Here is a 23,341-nt window from a genome sequence, read left to right as displayed (position 1 = left end):
TGAAAATATTTTAGCTTTGTCGGGTTTCTAAATTAGAAAGCCCTTGCCCTTTTTTATTCTTTCAGCATTCATGTTGATCGCAGACTAGCATTCGCAATTATAGACGCTGAGATTTTCAGTGAAATTACACTTAAAAAGACATCTCTATTATATTTAACCATTACATCTAGCAAAACCCTGTAGGAGAGTTTTATATTTTCCTTCAGCCAGGTCCTTTACATTTCCTATTTTCACCTTAAGTATTTGGTATGTGTGTTACTACCATAAGAGATTTTTTTCCATTATATTTTGGAATCATTATTAATTTATAGAAAATCTATTTTTAATATTTATTTTTAGCCAGTTATATTTTTAGAATAGTTCTTCTTATGGGTTTTCAGTGTAGATAGTCTTGCGATCTAAAAACAATAATAGTTTTAGCTTTGTGTTAATTATGTTTTTAATTTCTATATGGTATCTTACTGTAGTGCCAAGAAAAGCTCTTACCAATGGTGAAAACAGCCATCCAGCCGGCATGTCTGCTTGCTCTCTGCTCTCTCTTCTACAAAACACTCATGAAGTACCTCCTCTGACAGGCACTGTGCTAGACGTTGGAGACAGAGCACGGTCCCTGCCCTCCTAGAGCTATAGTTTGGATAGGGAGACAGATATTAGACAGATATTCACATAAGTACTTCATTGTATACTACCCTTGTCTCATTGTTAGCTGAAATGGGAATACATCTGGTCTTTCAATTTTAAGCCAATTCTTTAAAACACAGTGTTCCTTTAAGACTAGTTTCTAGGTTTTTTTTTTTTTTTTTTTTTCGTTTTTTTAAATCAGGGATTTTTAGGAAAAGGCTTTCCAAAATCACCTCCTTTTACCTACTGTCAGTCATTTTATAAACAATAGACCCGAGGCACAGTGGGGTAATGTGACGTGGCTGCCATCAGTCAGTTCTTTCTAACAGAATCCTCTGTGGAATCCAGCTCTAGAAGCCATCTCAGTACTACAGGGGCAATGTGTCCACTTACCCAATGCCATGGGCTTACTAATGTGAAGACTGGGAACTTTTTTAGAATAGTAGTCATTTTGGGCAGCTCTCTGCGCTTGCCCTGGGCTAGACGGTACCTGCTGACTTCTAATGGTTGCTGCTCTAGAGATGCCAGGAAAATACTGGAGCTCCCAGGGGATTGGCCCAGAGGCGGGCACAAGGGTAGTGATGGTGCAGGCCAGGGGATAGCTTAAACCTATTAGAAGCAGTGCTTATTTCTTAGTCAAAAAATAGTTAACATAAAATGTATGGAAAACACAGCAAACAATTTTAGAATCACCTGTAATCTTACCACCACAAGATAACCCCCATTTGGTTTAAATGCTTTTTCTTGGCCTATCAAATTTTCTCCACAGCACACATATCATGTTAAGTGATAGATTTTTCCTTTTTTTTTTCATTCAATATTACATCGTAAACAATTTCCCAAGTCTGTAATTGCCTCATCTTTTTGTTTGTTCTACTACCTCAGTTTAGCCCTGACACATGAGTTTTGCTTTGCAATGCTCTGCTGATTCATTTGACTATTCATTTTGAAATAGTTCTAACAAATAAAGGAGCCTATGAGGACACCTTGAATAAAGACACTTAACTGAATCTGAAATGGCCACACTTGGTTGAATGAATGATGACCATGTCATCAAAATTTCAGCAGGAAGGAAATGGTAATAATAATTCAATATGAATCCAGCACCTTAAGAGCTGAGAAGGTTTGGTTTCAACAATTTCTAGCTATTTTTCATAGACATGTTGAAATGCAGCTAGCTTCTTCTATGGCAAACATTTTAAAAACCACACCCACCCATAGGGATAATAATCAGCGTCAGTAGCATGGTCCTTGAAAAGGAGGAAAGATTTCACTATCTCTCATCTATCTATTGCTTTCTCTAAAGTTTGAATTGGAGAACACCAAGCATGGTAGGATGTCCTGAAGCATGATGTGCTGTGGAGTAGACATGCAGCTGCCCATCCAGTGGCCACTTTTTTTCTCTTCTCTCTGATAGAATCTCAATTTTCTTTTTCCGCCTCTGTCTGTGATCTGAGCACGCTTTTTATTTTAACTTGTCAACTATCCAAATCAGAATAAGACTTGAGAAACACATATTAGTTTTTAGAAATAAATATAGTTAATATTGAGAGCGCCCAGCATATCAATATTCACTCTAATGTAGGCCTTCATGAGGTTCCTGTGGAAGTCTTTAGTAAATAATTTTTAGTGGATTACAGAGTATTTCAGCTCAGAAAATACTTCAACCAAAAGGAAAAACTATTAGCAAATTAATAATTTAGAGTCTTGTTTATGCTTTTCTTATTATGTTAGCATAATCCCTAACCATAGACATTTAAAAATTTACAGGTCTTGCTCAAAGTAGCAAGTATTTAAGGTGTGTCCTCTCGTGGGAAATTCCAGAGTGTGCAATTCATCACGTTTGTGAGGCTCAGTCAATTATTTCATAGAATGTCAGCCTAGGAGAGGCCGTGAGCTTATATAAACTAAGAAGTAATTACCTTATGTAATAAAACTAAAGCAGATCCCTAGTTAATGAATTTGCTAGTTGTTTTCTCAGTTTATAGACATTGACCCATATGAGACATAATACACATGCACAAACACAGACAGACATAGTCACCGAGTTAATCAGGGTATGCTCAATTGCTGTAGCAGATAGACTCCGGAATGAAGTTGCCCAAAGAAGTGGGAGCTTACTTCTCCCCCGCGACAGTCTGGACACATGATTAGGCTGGGAAGTGTCTCCTGCCATGGGGGCATTTAGGAACCTAGAACCTAGGCAGATAATTGTTCTATTACCTTCAAAATGTCACCTTTCTCACGGTCATCCAGCTGACAGGTGGAAGAGAGAACAAGGAGAGACATTGTCTGGTCTGCAGCAACACCCTTCAAGAAGCCCCCCATTTCACTCCTGTTCACACCTCACTGCCTGGAGCTTAGTTACATGGTCACACTTGACCACCACGTGACCTGGGACACGCAGCCCTGCCATTCTGGGAGAGTGGATTCCAGTGGCCGGCTTCTGACACACAGGTAGTATAACAGAGCACCAGGCTGGAAAAATCTCTTAGCTGGTGAACCCATCCTCCCCCGTCTCTTCTCCATTCTCCCCATTGCCATCAGTATCATCTTGGCATAGTGCAGATGTGCTTGTCCTTCCCCAACCAACTCCACATCTCTTAAAAACTTTCAGTAACTCTTCATTGTATTTTGGACAAAGACAAAACTCTAACCTGACGTACAAGGTTCTGCATAATCCAATGTCCACTTACCTAAGCATTTTCAATTTTGGAAAATACTCCTGCTCACTTTTGAGGCCCTGCCACACACTCTCCTTTTCACAGCTTCTACTTATGTGGTCTCCTTTCTAGACACTTGACACTTGCTGTTTCCTTGGTCTGAAAACTCTTTTCTTTCCTTGTTGCCTCATTAGTGCCTATTGATCCTAAATATGACTCTTCCAGTGGAAACTTCCTTGATTTGCTCAAAATCCTCTAAGTAAGCTCTCATTGCAGGAGTATATCTTTTTTTTTATAGCACCCATTACAGTTATGCTTTTATAATTGCTTGTGTGACTGATTAAGATCTACCTCTCTCAATAGACTATATATATTCTATGAGGTGAGCAGTTATGTCTATTTTAGCTTATATGTGCTCAGTGTCACTTCTTACCCCAAGAAGATACTTACCAAACATGTGTTGAACATAAGCATGTTTGAAAGAATGAGTGCAAAATTGTATTTTAGTTTGGCTCCTGCCACAAATTAATTGTGATCACAAAGTCTTCACTCTTCAGGGCTCAGTTTCTTCATTGTGAAAGGGTTGAATTAGATGTTTAAGACCTTCAGCACCATGGTCCTTTGGTCTTACTCTTTGAAAATTGAATCCTGTGGGTCATTACATTTGTCAGTCACTCAGGTACATTTCCTAAACAGATGTAACAAATTTTGAATCTGGCAAGTTAGAGTGAGAACACTTCTTATTGCTTCATTTTGAATTTCAACACAAACGTTAACTTAACTTTAGCCTAATCCATGAAGCCCAGTAACAACTGAAAAGGATAGAGTTAATGAAAAACAATGGTATTGATTATTATACAGAAAAAGATAAGGAAATAAAAGCCACAAACATTTTGTTGATCATTGTAAGAGTAACTTCTGTATAGGGTCAGAAGATGAGCATGTTACTTTTATTCTAGTTGAATTTATTTATTTTTATTATATTTTATTTATTTATTCATGAGAGAGAGAGAGACAGAAGGAGAAGCAGGCTCCCCACAGGGAGCCTAGTTTGGGACTCAATCCCAGGACCCTGGAATCACCACCTGAGCCAAAGGCAGATAGATACTCAACCACTGAACCACCCAGGTGCCCCTATTTTGATTGAATTTAAAACTTGGCTTTCAGAAGGTCATGAATTGACAATGCATTCACATACAATTTCGTTGGTATAAGAACAGGGATTTATTCTTCTTTTTTTGATTTCAAGATTGACATTCAATAAAAAGGGTAATATCTAGGCTATTTTAATCTTTTTTGTGTGTGTGACGTAATGGCAGGAAATCTTTTCCATATTCAATTTCAAGTTGTTTGATATTACTTATGTATCATCTATCTAATCTATCACCTATCCTCTCCCTATTTAAAAACAGCACTTTCCATATCATATTTATATTTTAAAAGTCAAGGAATGCTCACTTAGAGAAGTCTTAGTAGGATCTAGGGGAAATTTACTTCATTGAGCATAGCTTGAGAGACTAGGACCATTCTATAAATGGTTGTAAGGTTAGCTGATTGACAGACCACACTAACATGTTATATTGTAGAGTTGGGTATTTAAAAGGAACCTGTATACCCTCTGCTTTTATGAGTTATGCATGTTTTTAGAAAGTTTCAAAATCTACCATGGAACTGAGAAGGTAAGGTGAGGCCCAGGACTGATGATGTTTGTAGTTTCTCTTAGAAGTGGATTTTATCACTTTGACCTTCTTTATGACCATTTCTTTTTCGGCTGTCTTCGATTTTTCATGTGTCACTAAGAAGGGGAATGTCTCTACATCAGTGGTGAAATCTGACTAGGGGCATGTTTCCTTCTAACTAATTTTGTTTTGGCTGCGAGTCGTTTAAATTAATAAATGATTTTTTAAAAACAGTTTTAGATATACATAAATCTTTAAAAAAGATTTTATTTATTTACTCATGAGAGACACACACAAAGAGAGGCAGAGACAGAGGGAGAAACAGCCTCCCTGCGGGGAGCCTGATGCTTGACTGGATCCCGGGGTCCTGGGATCACCCCCTGAGCTGAAGGCAGAGGCTCAACCACTGAGCCACCCAGGCGTCCCAGATATATATAAAAATTGAGTAGATTAGTACAGAAACTTTCTAGATATTGTTCCCCTCCCTCTGCACAGTTTCTCCTATCATTGTTATTGCTGTAATTACTAGTCTTACATAAGTATGATACATTTGGTATTATATTAGTTCATGCAATTAATGAACTAATATTGATATATTTTTTAAACTAAAGTCCATATTTGTATTTCTTTAGATATCCTCTTTCTGTTGCAGAATTACATCTAGGATTCCACGTTTCATTAGTTGTCATGTGTCCTTAAGTTCCCTTCGACTATAACTTTTTCTCATATTTTCCTTGTTTTTGATGACTTTGATGATTTTGCGTAGTACTGATCAGGTATGTTGTAGGATGCTCTCTTACTGGAATTTGTGTGATGTTTTTCTCATGATTAGCCTAGGGTTATGGGTTTGGGGGAGGAGAGTACTATTTTCATCAACTCTTATCAAGTATATATGCCACCAATATGATTTTTGAATGTTGACATTGATACTGATCATATGGAGGGAATAACACTTGTCAGGTTTCTTAACGGTAAAGTACTCTTTCTATACTGTATTCTTTGGAAAGAAGTCATTATGCAGAGCCCACATATAATGATGGCTGTTATGCCCCTCCTCTTTTGGAGTAGAGTATCTATATAATTTATTTAGAATTCTTTTGCAAGGGAGAGTCAGACCAAGATTCTTTTAATTAGGTGGGCTTATTTGGGTTTCAGGCTATCCCAATAAGCATTTTCTGGCTATAATTATGCATATATTTTAAAGATAAGGCAATATGACCATGGCAACAGGACAGAGTGGGATTAGGAACATGAAGATCTGACATTGCAGACCAGCCAGGTTCGTTGCCAGAAGTGAGACCTGGGTAGACATGTCTCCCCTGAGAGTTGTTTTGTATGATCAGAGGTTCTACTTGGCAATATCGCTTTACTTGTTATCCCACTGCCTGGAACAAATGTTCCATGTTGTGACCCATGGCTGGTTTCTTCCCCTATCCTAGTCTCAGTTCAAACACCACCCCTTCCAAGTAGAATTCTCAGAGCACCCCAGGTAAAGTAGCTCTCCCACATCCCAGAACCTTCTATCTCATGGCTTTGTATTAATCACTAAGCATCATTTATTGTTATCTAAGGTCTTCTTATTTCTTCACTTGACTCCAGCAAGTCAAGGACCTTACCTATCTTATTTTCATCTGTCCTACCTACAAGGTGCCCTGAATATATTCAAAAGAAGAAACAAGCATCAAATGACCCTTGGAGACATCCGCACTGAACATTCTCTGAAGCTAAAAATTAAGTGAAATAACAGAACTCTTTGACAGTTCTGACCAAGATAAAAGATAAGCCCATCTCCACTGCTGGTACTTCCATGAAAAAGGACGGGGTCCTAAAAGCAAAAGAGATTTTTAGTATCCTTTCCTTGTTTTGGAATTTGAATTCCAACAAGATGGTATTATTTTGACTTAGATTCCTTTTTGCTTAGGAAACTTAAATTAATAGGCATTTTGGCTGCTACGAAGGAGTACTGACTTCTCTTATTTAACAAATAAATGTCCAGGAAATAAAAAGACTTTGATGTCCAGAAGAGGGACGTCTTCCTGAGGCTTTCTGAAATTTGAGATGTCAGAAGTATTTCTCCTCTACAATTGTTGGGAAAAGGAGCACGTTTATTCTCTAGGGGAACTGAAGCATAATGAAATGCAATCTAAGAACATGCAAACTTATTATCTACTAGGATGGTTGAATGGTTCCAATCAAATGGAGGATAGAAATAGGGGCTTTATATTCGGATTTTGGAAAAATGACTCCACAGCTATATTTAGGCGCAACAGGGCCTGCAAATACCTGAAATTGTGGCAGTCTGTGGCTTGTTCATAACATAATGAATATATTTTCTCTTTGAAACTTAACATGGGGGTGAGGAAAAAGTGCCCCAAATTATTCCTGGAGATGGAAGAAAGCTATCTTATTATGGATGGTAAGAGAAAGATTGCAACTTGTCTAAGTAATTGATTGCCGTTGGTTTTTAATTGGCTCTTCAGAAGGCTGCCTCTGTGCCAAAGACTGCTTCAAGTAGGTGAACCCTGTGACTTCAAAAAGTCAAAATTGTTCTTTATTTCTCTCACTTGTAGGAATTGCTAAGAAGTGGAGCTTAGCATCATTAGCAGTAGGAATTCTTTTATGAAAATACTATTTTCCTTGTCTTCATGGATAGAAGTCTTAGCACCAGGGAGATGACCTTTTAAAAAATACGAATCTGATGTCAATTGCTATTTAAAACTTACCAACAACTTTCCATTGCTATTAACTTAAAAATGAAATTCTGTCATGGGTTCTATGGGACCCTGCGAGAGCTTTGACTGTGGCTAAATTGTTCAGCCTCTCTTGTGTCCCAGGAACTTTGCACATGCTTCTGTGTTTGAAACTCCTCTTCCTTCACCTTCTTCTGTCTAGTTGATTCTAGGTACCCCTCAGTTCCCAGCCCAAATGTCAAAACTAGTGGGACATGTTGTGACCTCCCAGACTCCTTCGTTCAATATGCTCATAATTCCCCAAAGCTTGTCCTTATCATAGTTGGTATTAACTGCCTCCCCTACTAGATTATTAGATCAGAGACCATGTCTGTTTGGCTCACTACTGAATGCCTTGGTACTTAGTAGGTACTCAATGCTATACACTGGAGAATGAATGAATGAATGAATGAATGAGGCTAAGTTATACTTTCCTTTCTTGCATAAATACTTTCTAAATACTTAATACTACTTTTCTAAATACTTAATATGCTAACAATAAAATAAGTGTATTCCTTTATTATAATTACAAAAAGGAAAGGCCAGGTTTTACTTTGTTTCATATTGATAATGAGATAGCTCAATTGAAAATGAAGTGAAGAATGTGAGTTTTGTGATCATACGGGCCTAAGGTCAAAACCTAAGTTTCGAACACTTACTGGCTGGGTAATCATGGGAAAGTACCTAAAATTTTTCTGTCTTCCAGTTTCCTGGTCTATAAAATAGTTCAGACCTTGGTTTAAAGCTCTGGTCCATCAGTTACTAATTGGGCAACTTGGTTCAAGTTAATAATTTCTCTAAGCTTCAAGCTCCATAATACCTCTCTTTCTCTGACTTCGGGTTACTAGGAGGATTAGCCACACACACAGACACACACACACACACCTATAAACATATGATCGTTGCTCAATCTGTGTGTAGTAAGAAAATAAAAGCAAATTAACACGACAATGTGGCACTATGTTCTACTTATCAAAATACCAAAGATAAAAAATTGGCCAATGCATGTTTTTGGTAACAATGTAGAGAGAGATATTCTCATAGACTGTTGAGGTAGGCATACTCATTTCACTGTTGGCAAAATATCTTTGGAAGGCACTAAATTTGACCTAGAAACTTCCCCTCCTAGGAATTCATCCTACAGGTACAATCAATCATACATATTAATAAAAATGGCAATGTAGCATGTGATAGTAAATTACTGGAAGCAGTAAAAAGTTCATCAGTAGGACTAGTTTAAAAAGTTATGGAATTGATAAAATGAAATACTGTATGGTAATTAAAATGTATTGATAGAGAATTACCTCTAAAATATTTGATGAAAAAAAGCAATGTAAACAGGATGCAAAATATATTTAAAAAAAAAGATCGCTCTATAGAAGCATTCAAATGTTTAAATGGCTAGAAAATACTTCAAGAATTTACTGGAAGCCATGGTTGCCTCATGGGGAGAGAAATAAGGGTACGTAGCTTGAGTGAAATTTATTTTTCATTGTCTAAACGTTGTTATCTTTAACTGAATGTTTACATTCCTTTATCAACTTAAAATCAATTTAAAAGATCTACTGCTCCTATAACTGCTCTTTCTGTTATTATTAGAAGTTAGAATTAGGCTGCCAGAGACCCCTGGGCTGCTCCAACATGAAAGATGTAAGAGAGCACAGTGACAAAGTGGTTACCATGGGAGGACACATTTGTCTACGGGTGCCAGTGGAGAGACAGGAGGCTGGTAATTCTGCCAAAGAGGCTCATCACATATCTGGGCAATGGGTATTAGGGATGGGCATTGGCTTTTAGGGTATCCTAGAGGGGAACAAAGACCAAACCTCACAACAAGTGTCCTTTAATATGAATTTATTGGATCCTTAGAACTACCTCGAAAATAAGTATGATCCCCATTTAATAAATGAGCAAACAGAGGTTGCAGAGCTTGTCCAAAGTCATGCAGTAGCCAGTGGTGGGAAGTCAGTCTTTTCCAAAGGCATGCTTTAGGCATGCTTATAGGTATCTGTGTAGTTTTTAGGGATCTTACTGCTACTGTTTATTCAGTTTTAGACTGCTGTCACTCTTGCTCAAAATAAGCACTATATTGAAAATGCAAGTGCACTCTGCGCCAATGATTGCATTTGAAGCCATGCTTGGTGATTTCTAGATGTGCCTTTATTTCCTGTTTGTGGTTCTCTAATTTTACCTCTGTTTTCCCTGGAGAATAGACTACTTGACAGAATCAAGCCTTGTGATGAGCCCTCCTATTGATCTCCTATGGCCTTCAACATTTTCAATTAGGAAGGACAGGTCAAGGAAGAAACACAGCTCAGCACATCTCCAGGCCTTCCAGACTTGGGACCGAATGAACAATAAACATGGTTTGATCTTAGGGACTACTCTTAATTTGCTGCTCAGTATGGTTAGAAACTTAACCAAATGCTTTCAGATCTGTCTCTACCTCAAATGAATATTCTGGGCAACCTCTTTGATACTGGTTTAGCCCAAAGTTAGAGCACAGAACAGGTTTGACCAAGTGCCACCCAGATGCAAGTACCTCTGGTTCCAGTATAAACTGGAAACTTCTTGAAGGAACTCTCTCTTTCTAGTAACGCTCTCCATTCTCAAATATTCTGAAGTCTAAGAAATTTGGAAAGGACCTTGCCAGTAATTAATTTATCCAACCTGAAACAATCAGTTGGCAAATGGATATTTTTCTTTTAAAATCATAGTTTAATAAAGGTATTTAAAGGCTTGAGATTTTTCAATCATTCTACTGCGATATAATGGTTAATTTTAAGAAATCTGTGAGTTTGATTTGTATTTAAGATTTTTACAATCTATATATAGGTTGGTCTTTAATAACCATTTATACATTGCTTCTTTTTATATAGGTCATGTATTCTCCTGGGAGAATAACAAGATTAGAAATAACAAATACAGTACAGAATAAATTAAAGTGCTTCAAACTGCATTATATAATTTCAGAAAATTGGTTTCACACTGAAACGTTTAAATAAGAAAACCAAATGATTTAAGGTGGAAAAAACCCCATAGTATATGCATTTTAATTGCTATTGTTTAGCAAGTTTTATCCTTGGCAGTGTGGTATCTGTTCACAGGGCTAGACTAATGTGGCAGCTCACTGGGTCAATATGGATAAAATTATTATTTTTTTCTTATTTAAAAAAGTTGGCTTCATTCTCCCTGAAGAAGAATAGCATTTATTAGTCAAAACGTCAAAGGAGTATCGTAAAAGTAATTGTATTTTTATATATAATTCTCCAAACTCTTGTATACAAAATGTTCTTATTACACTTTGTGCCATAAATTCAGAGGGTGTTATGGGACAGGAGATAGCAAAATGGGGGCCAGTACTTTTCTAATTACTTAGGATAATAAAAAGGAGGGCTTGGTTTTTCTCTCCCAGTGAAATGAAGGAGATCTGGGGCTCTTAGAGAGTCTCCTGGGCCGGCTGGTTGTGTTTGTTTCTGTGAAGTTTAGCATCACTCTCCTGGTACTGAGTCCTCAGGCCTTTTTCAATTTTTCTATTCGTGCATTAAAGGCCTCTTCCTGTATTTGCAGCTTTTCGTTTATCTCGGCCTGTGAAGACAATCATAAAAAAGTGGTTATGATGGAGCTATCTTTTGCTGCACATTGTCTTTGTGGTTTTGACATACTATAGTGCCTAAAGTCAGACATTATCCCTCACACACCTTCCTGTTTTGCAGACGGAGCCGTGTTTCAGCCTGTAGTGATGTGATAACACTTTATCATATTTCTCTGCACATTCCCGATGTATAGCATGGCTGCTATGAACAGGAAGTGGTATTTGGACAGCCATTTTTCACATAGCCTTGTGTCGGAAGATAGGATAATTTATCTGCGTTCTCAGACAGACTTTACCAATAAGCACCGAATCAGAATAACTGCTCTGGGCTCAGTTAGTGCGGTGTTGGGGGTCTCCCCACCCCTTTGCAATGATGTTTTTGTCTCCTGTGTAATACATTCTAAATGGGATCTCAGAAAGCTTCTGTTGTGAAACCACAACACAAATAATCTCACAATTAGGACAACTCTCATAATTAAGAATATTCATCATACATTATCACTCTTGGAATTATGCCACTTTGTGGTATAGTTTTGGTAGAAATAAGTACGTGATTGCTGACAGGTTTTAGCATTTGCTGCAGCTGTGATAGCATTTAGCCTCTGGCAGTGATATTCTGTGGGCTGACACTGCTACCTGCACAATTCCAGAAATCCTGCCACATTATCTGAACATTAGTAGTCTGGAAATATCCTCCCTTTTTCATGATGGATAATAAAATTATGTATTAAGAAGCCAGCGGTGAGTGATGTGGCAAAACCAGTGTTTGGTTTAGGTGATTTAAAAAGATTTGTTTAGGTGATTTTGTTTAGGGATTTACGAGCATGTGAGTAGTTTATACACAGAAGTATTAATAAGCAATTCAAAGTTCAGAATGTTAGTGCCTATAACATAATTTGATGTCTTCGGGGTAACTGTATTTTGAGAAACTTCTATTATTTCAATTTATACAGAATAAATTTTAAAAATCAAATACTGTTTTGGGCTACATATAAATTTTCATTCTTATTTATTTATTTATGAGTGTAACTGTAACAGATAGTTTTGAAATGTATACCCTGGCTCCTTATGTGATGAGATTTTGTTCACCTTCAAGGTAAGATTCAGTATTTCCGGAAGGATCGCACTGGTGTCAACAATTTTGCATCCTTATGTGACTCTCCATTTTTTGGGGGGAGGGGGTTTCAATTTTTTGATGTTGTTGTTTTTTAAATAATTATTTATTTATTTTAGGGCAAGAGAATGAAAGAGTGCATGCATGAGCAGGGGGAGGAGTAGGACAGAGGCAGAGGGAGAAAAATCTCAAGCAGATTCCCTGCTGAGCACAGAGCCTTACCCAGGGTTCCATCTCACGACCCTGCGATCATGACCTCAGCTGAAATCAAGAGTCTGATGCTTAGCCCATTGAGTCACCCAGGTGTTCCTGGCTCAAGTTTTATCAAGCCCATCAGTTCTGGCCTCTGGTTTCTCGTTTTCTCCCCTTTTTCCTTTCTTGATGGTTGGGTGGAGGAGGCAAGGAAGAATGAACATGGTCCTCCAGGTTACAAAGGAACTCTGTCATATTTTAGGAATCACTAATCCCCTTGGTCTTGGTTTTCTTAGAGTTGGAAAGAGCACTGATCTAGGATCTGGAGACCTAAGGATTAATTTTGTTATGTAGCCTTGGACAAGTCACTTAACCACCTTGGGTATTAGTTCTTATCTGAAAAATTAAATAGCTAAAAATTAAGTATATTAACATTAGATGCTAACTTCTAAATTCATAATACCAACTCTTATTTTGTGATATATTCACCAGTGTTATATTTCAGTAGTATTACTTTGTGAATTATTTTTAAAAAATGTTACCCTTGCTTCCATATGACATGCAACCAGATAGGAATTGAAATAGTTTGAAGAAATAATCTTGTCAGGATGAGCACTGGTTGTTATATGTTGGCAAATCAAACTTCAATGTAAAAACAAGAAAAAAAAAAGAATCTTTTCACAATTCTAAAGGACAGAGAAGCACCACTCTAAACAGTTAACTCTTGACTCAATTAATGTGTTCTATGTCCACTAATACTTTCATTTCTTTCAACTAAGGACACAAGTACTATTACCTATCAGCTTCTGTTTCACTGTGTCACCAGTGTTTTCACCTTAACCTGGAGACCTTTCTTATTTCATTGACACAAAATTCATTGACACAGGTGTGGGCTTTGGGGAGATGGTTCTGAGGGTAAGGTGCAGCACAGTGTGGTGACAGAGGGGAGCTACATTTCAGCTCTCTAGACTATGGTGATCAGTATTTCAGCTCAGGCACAACCAGCAGAGCCTGGATGCAAACTCCAGGTCTGGTCAAGAACAAGGTTGTAATTAGTCTACCATGTCTCCATGTTATTTCTCAGAACATTGCTGAGCATATAAGCTATCCCACAACCACTAGCATAGGGAAAGTTTCTACTGCTTTTAAGGGAAGAGTGGAAAACCCATGACCTGGGCTCACTAGCCTTTCACTGACCGCTACCTTGAGGTGATCTCCTTCTCAGCTTTTCTAACCTGGAAATTCAAGTTGACCTAGAAATACCTATGGTCCCAAGATGGCAAACTTCCCTCAAGGTTTTTATGTTACATTACCCTGTTGCTTGGACAGGGCCAACAGCCAACATTTAATGTAAGAATTTAGTGTTAGTATTCATATTTCTCTGAAACGTAATTCTTTAAATATATTAAAGTTTGCTCCATTGGGTATAATTTTTATTATACAACTCAGAGCCAGAATAATTTCATTTTGAATGTATCCGTAAAATTAAAATACCTAAACTATATAAGCTTAAAATGTTTGCTCTATTCAGTATAATTTTAATTAACATCTCAGAGCCAAGATAACTTCATTCTTAATAAATCTCTAGAACTATAAAGTGAGTCAATGGGAAAATAAGTGGATTAACATAAAAAACTTAAAGATTCACACTCAAGATTCTCTGAAATTTCTGAATTATAGAAAGTGAAAAATGCCTGAAACTACACTGGAGAAGGAGTTCTAAAAAACAAAACAAACAAACAAACAAACAAAAAAACCAAAAACCACACACACACACACACATACACACACACGCACACACACACACACACAACTGTATTCAAAACATGAATTCTCTAACTCCTTTTCCTCCCAAAATTGTAAAACAGCATGGCTCTTAAATAAAGGAGAAATGAAAACTATTGGGAAATTGAAAACATCTTACAAATACTAATTCATTAAATGTTCCTACAGCAAGTCAGTGTGTTCATACCCTGACCATGGACATGCGGCTATCTTTTAACAGGGATGCTGAAGTTTTTAGGAGCCAGCAGTACTGTAAGGCAGGGTTTAGAAGGGGAAAATAACGTACCTCTCTAAAACAGGGGGAAAACTCTAGGTAAGCAGTGAGGAATTAAACTTGGAACTCGACCAAGACCCAAGGGTAAACACTGAAATAGTGCCACACCACCAGAGTATTAAAGTCCAAAGTGGTCTGGTCGTGATATTAGAGGTTGTGTGGTTTTTGTGGATCACACTGGGATTAGAGCTAGAATCCAGGTCATAGCTCCTATTCAGGGCCTTTCAACAGTTTCTGACCCTGGCAATGCTGGATAAATGATTTAGTCTTTCTGTGTCTATCATTTTTCATATTTATCAGTAAAGTGCCTGGCTCATTCTTATATAGTTTACCAGGTTTGTTGAGAGAAAATACATAATAGGGTTTGCTGTATCTTGAAACATTGCATAAATCCACATCATCAAGCCACTTTATTGAAAAATTGGCAGTAATTTGGCCCAGACTAATGTCCATGAATCCATTTAAAATGGAAACGACTGTGGCACCTAAAGGATCTGCATCCCCCACCTCTGGTCCAAGTCCTTTCTATGCCTAATTGCATTTAGATGAACCAGCTAATGAACTTCCAGGCCCAGCAAGATTGGCTTCATGCCAAAGGGACAATAACACACATACACAGCAATCATATTCTTTCTGTTATAGAGTAGTGGTATAAATGTTGCAAACTCTAACAGTAAAAAAAAAAAAATCCAATGAATAGTTAAAAATATACTGCTCCTACATGGAACATGGCTTTGGTAAAGATGTTTTCAATTTTGGGAGCCTGCAAACAATTCTATTACTGTCTAGTAGTTCCTCAGCAATAATTTCAGAGCTGCAGGATGGCAAAGGAGCCCAGGGCCATGATTATACATAAACTATATTTAGATGAAATGTTATCAAATCTAAAAAGGAGATATGTTCTGAACTCAGTTTAATTCAACTGCACTCTGCCCTTCTACACAGTAACCAGTTATTACATTCATGGGATTGTTAACAATAAAGCTTTGTGTAAAACGTGTTCTACCACTATTTCTGGTAAACACTAAACACCCCTTATTAAGCTGAGGACTTTGGCTGATTCTATGGGTATCAAATCATTAAATGTTCATGTAAATAGTGCATTAATGTTTGATGATTAGACAAGTAACAAGGTGTGCTCATGCCAAGCTAATCTTTTGCTCTTTCTAAATTAGTTGTTAATACAGTGTGCTTTTTATATATAGTCTCATGTTCAGATAACAATTAAATCTTTTCCTGAGACATATTAATATTTTAAACATGTAGTATGTTGTTCTGTTGATTCATAGTCATTTCTAGAAGAAATCATAAATCTTCTTAAAATATTCACTTGTTTAATCATTTTGCCTGGAAAATGATGCAAGTCTTTGTGTTGAGGTAGAAATGAGTTTTTGTTTTGTTTTGTTTTGTTTTGACAGGAAAAAAAACATTAAACATAAAATTAAGCTGACTGATCCATCACTAGCCATTGCTATTTGGATGGCTGTCCCACCACCATATCCATGCAGCTTTTGATGTAAATTGCTTAGTTATTAGTAATATGTAAAAAAGAACAAACTATCTGAGAGGGAGTTCAAGGATTTGAAAGCCTCTCTTTAGAAATTTGGTGAGAAGACTTACCTAAGAATTACAATTGATCTTCTGTGTTTACTGTTAGAAATGTATTCCATTTACTCTTGCATGTGCAATGTTTACAGTATAACTGGCATGAAGTTTTAACCATGTTATTTTTGGAGTTTCGTTGATGGATGATTTTGTAAACTGACAACACATACCACAGTAGGTGATGTTGGCGAATCTGTTTTGTAATCTTATTGAGTCTCAGATGACTCAACTGAGAATTATGGGGAGGTGTTAAATTGAAGTCCTCCATCATAGGCATCACTGGTGCTAGCAGAGTGTGGGTAGTGTTTACAGGCATTAAGCTTGAGGTTGCCTAATTAACCAGTAATAATAAACTAAGTGAGCACACTCTCAAGGCCAAGTACCTGAATGCCGATTAAAATATCATCTGTGACTTGATCCAGTACTGATTTTATATCTTCGATGGTGAAACCCACTAAAGGATCCACATCGGAGCTGTTGGCTTCTGACTGGGATTCCTCAGGGACTTGTTTTTGATCCAATCTCTGGAATATTAAAAGACAACAGCACTCAAGTGATTTCTGGAACATTCAGCGATTTATATGTAATCTCAAACTTCTGTTGGGTGCTTTTGTACCAGGAATGATGTCGATCTGGGAGAAGGTTTTGATTTGATGTTATCCTGCATTATTGTTATTCATGAGCATCAGGACAGATCCAGCCATGCTGCTGTGAATCAGTGCTCACTTGGAGGAAAGTGGAGACTGGGGAGGTCCGAGTGGAAGAGATTAAATTTGCTGAGCCATCCTTAGCTGGCCCACCAGTGCATCAACCCTAAAAGAGATATCTATATTGATCTGGGAAAAATCAGAGGGAAAGAAAATGGAAGAATATTTGGTTTCTTTTCTCCTGCTTGTAGAGAATACAATGCTGAGACAAGGTGAGTTAAGAGACAGAAGGAAACCTACCTTCATTTCTGTATCCAATATTGGGGGTGGCTCTATGAATGTTGAATAAAGATCAAACGAGATTCCTTCTTCTAGAGGATCTGGGAAGAGGCCACCTGAAGGCTTGACAACCTCTATCACTTGCTGAAGGGGGAGAAAAGAGCTGTATCATGACAAACCCTGTGGTGACTAACCACAATTTTGGCCAATTCATTCATTTCTGTCTAAATATTGTAATGAGTACATACCATATAATACATAGCACATATTATATAACATATATCACATAACCAATTATCAATTATGTTAATTAAATTATATGATAATATATAATTATATGTAATTAATGTAACTACATACATAATTTTTATATAGGTATGCCTATATATCTACATAGTGCCAAGTCTATAATCTTTTAAGAGCTATCTCCTCTGAATTCTTGACACCACTGCCCTCTTAGTTCTCTATTGCTTTTTGATCTCTGTATTTCTGTATCTGATAGTTAGCATTTTATTCTTCCCACTGTATTATTCTCTCTCTATACTATGTGGCTTAGGACTTCATTTTATACTGCCTTGATCTTCAATTGTTTTATGTATCAGTGTTCCCTTCCTGTTGCCTACAAGATCTCCATAGGTAGAGACTGTGCTTTAGATCCTCTGTACACCTTCTCCAGTTCTGGTAGAGGTTGGGCGCTTGAAACATTCATCAACCGCCTAATGGTGATCGATGTTACTCAGCAAAGTGTGGCCGTTCTTGGGTGCAGTGACAAAGTGGCCACCGGAAACTTGGTGATGAGGACAATAAACACGTTGAAGGTTAATGTATAAAGCCAGTATGCTGTGAATCAGAGAGATTTGCAAAATCAACCAAAAACAGAGGGCAAGGCAAGATCTCACCATGAGCACTTCAGAATTTTGTAGTAAGTGTGCAAATCTGAGGGAAGGGGATGCTTGGTCAACACTGGGAATGAAGAAATGGGAGTCAAAGAAGACAACTTAAGCAGTTCCCAGTCCACCATGACTTGGAGGTGAGAAAGAGGAGATGAGGGTACTGATGGCGCCACACATCTGAATCATTTAATTAGTTCCTTTTGTTCTGATTCCATGTTTAACAAGCAACATTTTGATCATAATTCGACTTCCCATCTCAACTGATCTATAAAGACATGCCCAGCTGAATGCTTTGATTTTCATGTCTATTACATTCCTCACTGTAAATCAGTACCTTGATGTTTTAGTTTATACAGTAGGCTTCCATGAGCTTGCTTTTGAGGCCCAAAGGTGAAGCAACCCAGTGTGTCCTGACAAAGTCAGACCCCAAGCCTACAAGTTTAAAGGCAAAACTCTGGAAATGCATAAAATTACCAAATAATTACCATCCTATGGGACTTGGAAAAACCTGAAGTCATCATACATTCATTTCTAACTTCTCCACAATATTTCAAGTTAACTTACATGTGAAACATGCGATCATGCATAACTTACCTGTTGTAATGTTTTGTCATTTGAATATTACTAAAATTTTTTATTTACATAGGTTTTGGAATGTCCTGAAAGCCAAGCTATTACTTGGTCATCCCAATGTATTTTGCATTGAATTCATATTATTGATTTTAATTCGGCTTTATAGAAAGTTGCTTCTTAGTATAAATAAGGACTGAAGTGTTAAAACTTTATAATCAAGGCATTTTGGAAACCAAACAACTAAATGATTGGCTTAGGGTCAAATCATCACCTAGTGCCAGGGTTGGGAGTTAAATCCTGCTGTGCCAACTTCTCGGCCTATGTAGTTTTCAGTATGTCATCATGTTGCTATACTTAGAAGTTTTTTTTTTTTTAAGATTTTATTTATTTATTCATGAGACACACAGAGAGAGAGAGAGACAGAGAGACAGAGAGAGAGAGAGAGAGAGAGAGAGAGAGAGGCAGAGACACAGGCAGAGGGAGAAGCAGACTCCATGCAGGGAGCCTGACGTGGGACTCGATCCTGCGACCCCAGGATCACGCCCTGGGCTGAAGGCAGGCACCAAACTGCTGAGCCACCCAAGGTCCCCATACTTGGAAGTTATTATTATTAATCACTTCATCTCTATTCTGTTAGGTGACATCATGCCAGATTGTCCTTCTTAATTTGACTAAATGTTAATCAAAATAGCATATATATATATATGATATATATATCAGAACAATTCTTTTCTCTCATCATGTTCTTAAGTCATTTTTCCCCCTAAATGAGACAAACATTTTCATCTTCCCACAAAATTATTTGTACCTTTTTCATCATGCTTCTTTTTCATCCTCCCACACCTTATATTGCTCTTTATTTTACCAAGCTGGGAAAATGAAACAGCTAAATATAATTTAGTGTCCTTTGCAACATTATCAGTAAAATAAATAAGCTGCACACAGGATCCAGAGACAAGGGCAGATGATGGGGCATTTACTGAGTGGTACAGACTTTCATAGAGGGTGAGGGAGAGGAATTCAGTGGGGTGGGGAGTGGTGGTGAGTTAGCCATTGGAAAGTAGAAAAGAATGAAATGGGGTTTACTGAATTTACTGCAGGCCTTGAGAAAGAAAGCATGAGCTAATCTGCAAGGTAAAATATTTTCTTTAATGAAGCAGAATCTTATTTTGTTACTCTTGCCAAATTTGTCTTACAGCTCTGCTTTTCTGCACAGAGGCTCAGACTTTCTCCTAATTTTTTCTGACCCCTTGGTGGAAATTCACATTAGATTGCTTCTGCATCCTAGCGGTAGCAGATTCCATCCCGTACCTCCTCATGCCCTTTCTTCCATTGGATCATACACAGGAGTGCAAACAAATATTTGTGTTCTCATTGTGTATCTCAAGTTTCTCATTTTGTCCCTCACACCTCTCTGGCCTACATTTCTTTACAAGGCTCATCTGAACTACTTGGCGACTATTTAGTTTTTTCCTAGTCTTTGGCACTGGTAGTGTGTGTATGTGTGTGTGTGTGTGTGTGTACTGGTCACATACTTGGGAACCTGGACCACTCCCAGCCCCACATTATTACTTTTTTTGGTGGGGTGAAGCTCCTATTTATCCCAAGAACCTTTTTTGCTTGATTTTTATGAATATAGCTCAGACAGGTATTCATTTGATTTAATTCCTGCACAAAAACTGGGGCTGAGAATTTCTTTTCTTTAGTGTGTTTTGCATACTATCAATGAACCAAATCAGGGCTACATTTTTCTCTTTCACAAAGAGTTACATTTGGCTTTGTTTGTAAGATACTAGAAAGGAAAGAAATGCCCTAATTTCAGATGGGGGTAAATACAGTCATCTCACTAATAATAAGAAGGCACACGGTCAAATATATAGTTTGAAATAAACATTGTGCCAGAAGTATCATAGTGATTTTTCCCCCATTAAATAGTCTTTTTAAAAAACAAGTTTAAGGAAAATTAGAATCAATAATTGTGGTGAGAGCACAGAGCCAGCAAATATGTTTAAATGAAACCGTCTGATGCAATACTTTCTTAAAAAAATACAATTAGGCCTTTGTATTTTTTTTTTAACAAAACCTCATGTTTTACAACATCACTGGTTCTGTAATAAAATCTATTTAAAACAGAAAGACATGGTCAGCTTTATTAAGTTAGATTTTCTGAAAGAACGTTATAATTTCCTCAAGTCTATGAATAGTTGAGGCAAATTAAATAAAGCTAGTTTTATAACTATTTTTATACATTCCTGTAGCATTGTAATTGTCTCATATTTTTTCCTCAAAAGTCTAATATGTTACCTCTTAAACCTAGGAAAATAAAAACAGAAAAAGGATCAAGTATGTTTATTAAAAAAACACTCTTCTTTGGTAGCCTGATTTAGCAAAGCACCCTTTCTTCTTCTCTAAGAGAATAGCACCCATAATCTTCAGATCAGGAAACAAAGGGAAAGACTTTAAGTGACTTGCCTGAGGCCTAATGCTGAGATTAAAAATCAGGAGTTTCTGATTATACACATACATCCATTTGGCCAAATGATTGGTTTTGCTTGACTTTCAAATACCCCCTAAATATTACTTTGAATGTAAAGCAATAAATGTGTTTCTCTTGCCATTTTTGAATGCTTGCACACAAATGGATATAATAAAAACAATCATGTTGTTCCATGTGAATGCCATTTATATTTTTTCTGATAATGAGCAGACCATTTGAACCAAGGTGAGTACATTAAAAGCTCTAATAAAGAAGAGAATAGATTTCTAAACAGAATAATGGACTGTTAAGTGAACATACAATAAATAACATCTACAGATGTGGTCGCTAGAAAATTAGTTTTGCATAACTTACCAATATACATTTCCCCCAGATGTTATCTGTTACATGAAAATTAACTTAAGTTAGCTATATTGTTCATTATGTGCACACTGCATTAGTGTTATTTAAGATGGTTTACAATCTGAGCTTTAGTTGAATTGTGCTATGGTATTTAAAGAATATCAAGTAAATGGCTTTTTGGCATAATTTAATACTCGTAAGTACAAAATTTCATCACTGAAACATTATGTAGGTCTTAAAAAATCCAAGATCTTTACTTTACAAGCCAAATAAAATCACTAGAATCCTTTTAAGATTTTACATATTCAATATGAAATGGACATCTATCATGGGAATAATGATAGGAATTTTGAATCCTCCTGGAACTAAGTACAGGGTCAGTTTAGGTTTAAAGAATGCTTATAGGAATTAGAATCTGCTTCAGATCTTCCTGTGTCTGAGAAGAAGTATAAGAGTTTTATCTGAAAATTGTGTTACTTCATGCTTTCTTTTTCTACTTTTTGTGTTAATATTAATGATTGTATCAACTTTGGCGTACTGTTTTTGTTATTGTGTTGTTTTTATCTGTTGTTACTTTTTATTCTTTTCCTTTGGAAAAAAGTGTGGATGGATTTGTGGGTAGTGGTTGTACTGAAGAAATCTATGATCAAGGTGGCAATTATTAAATTATTAAATCCAATTATTAAAATATCCAAGATATTAAAAAATGCAATTGAAATGACAACTTTCCACTGTTTTGAACAGCAGAAAGCAAGATAAATCTGTTAAACCTTTTTGGAGCGATAGAAATACATACAAAAAAAACTGGTATGCTTTAAAAAGACATTTGTTTCAAATTGTCAGATGATGACTTCATATGTAAATCAAAACTTACTACAAAATGTCAAAGTTTCAAAAAGCAAACTTTATTGCAAACATTTCCCAATACTAACTGAGGAAAAAAGGCACAAAATTCCTGTAATGTTTTAACTATTTTCTCCCCTTGAAAAAAGGCATTACTCATTTGCAAGTCTAATGAAGAGGTACATGTGTGGTTCTGGAAATTTTTAACAAAAATTGTAACCCCTTGCCCACAATATACTACACAAAAAGTAACCAACATATGAGTGCCACCTGCAAAATGCAATAAACTCTGGTAATGTCATACTGAGGCCATAAATTTAAAATCAAAAGAGAGGAAATTCAAAAGCTCATATTATCAGAGAAACTTCAATTAATCCATTTCTAAAGTGTTTTCTTTTGTGTTCAGGCCATTACAAACTTCTTAATATACCCCATAAATGTAGAATATCAATTCTGCTACAAGAGTCCTCCTCCCCTTTTGCATTTTTGACTTGGAAATAAATTTGCAAATGCAGCACATTAATTTTCTTTCCTGTGCTTAATATGCAGTATTTACATTTTGAAAAGGTTCAAAATGTTGCCAGGCTTCTGCAGGGTATGAATAGACATCTAATAGCAACTTCTATTTTTATGCACAACATACTGGCAGTTTGAACATCTATAACTTAATAGAGCTTTGAGACCACCAGATCCACATGCTGATCACCTCAACAGTGACCAGTGACACAGGACAAGTTAGGACAGGAAATGAAGACTACGCATTCCAGCTGAAGTGGTGAGGAGGAATTTAAGTTGGCAGGGCCACAGTAAACCAAACTGCAGTCTGGCTAGGACACTCAAGTTAACACCTTGTGCCCATTTTTATTTATATCTTTTGATTTGATCTTGTTTAACTTGGGCTTGAAATTTTTTAAAAAAGTGAAATAATGAAAGAAACTGATTCAGAGTATTTTAGATGTCTTCAGTATTTCCAAGCATAGTTCTGTTTTTAAGGCCAACATTATAATTTG

At 36.8% G+C, this 23,341-nt stretch overlaps 1 protein-coding gene across 8 annotated transcripts in view; it reads right to left on the bottom strand.

Moving 5' to 3' along the window:
* Window positions 1-9,529: 9,529 nt before the first annotated feature.
* The window catches only part of CABCOCO1 (ciliary associated calcium binding coiled-coil 1), a 117,372-nt gene continuing 103,560 nt past the window's right edge, over window positions 9,530-23,341 (bottom strand). For 6 of the 8 annotated variants that reach the window (XM_072756117.1, XM_072756120.1, XM_072756118.1 and 3 more), the window contains 3 exons: window positions 17,205-17,327; window positions 16,641-16,781; window positions 9,530-11,280 (listed from right to left, as the gene is read on the bottom strand). In XM_072756117.1, the coding sequence (XP_072612218.1) occupies window positions 11,206-11,280; window positions 16,641-16,781; window positions 17,205-17,327 (339 nt within the window). In that variant the 3' untranslated portion in view covers window positions 9,530-11,205. Of the gene's footprint in view, window positions 11,281-16,640; window positions 16,782-16,902; window positions 17,094-17,204; window positions 17,328-23,341 lie in introns of those variants that run through there. The other 2 variants (XM_072756116.1, XM_072756121.1) reach the window with 2 other exon arrangements.

Source organism: Vulpes vulpes, chromosome 4, assembly GCF_048418805.1.
Source record: "Vulpes vulpes isolate BD-2025 chromosome 4, VulVul3, whole genome shotgun sequence".
NCBI classification, from domain to species: domain Eukaryota; kingdom Metazoa; phylum Chordata; class Mammalia; order Carnivora; family Canidae; genus Vulpes; species Vulpes vulpes.
Note: the sequence above shows the minus strand (reverse complement) of the source record. Positions and strands in the feature narration are given on the sequence as shown.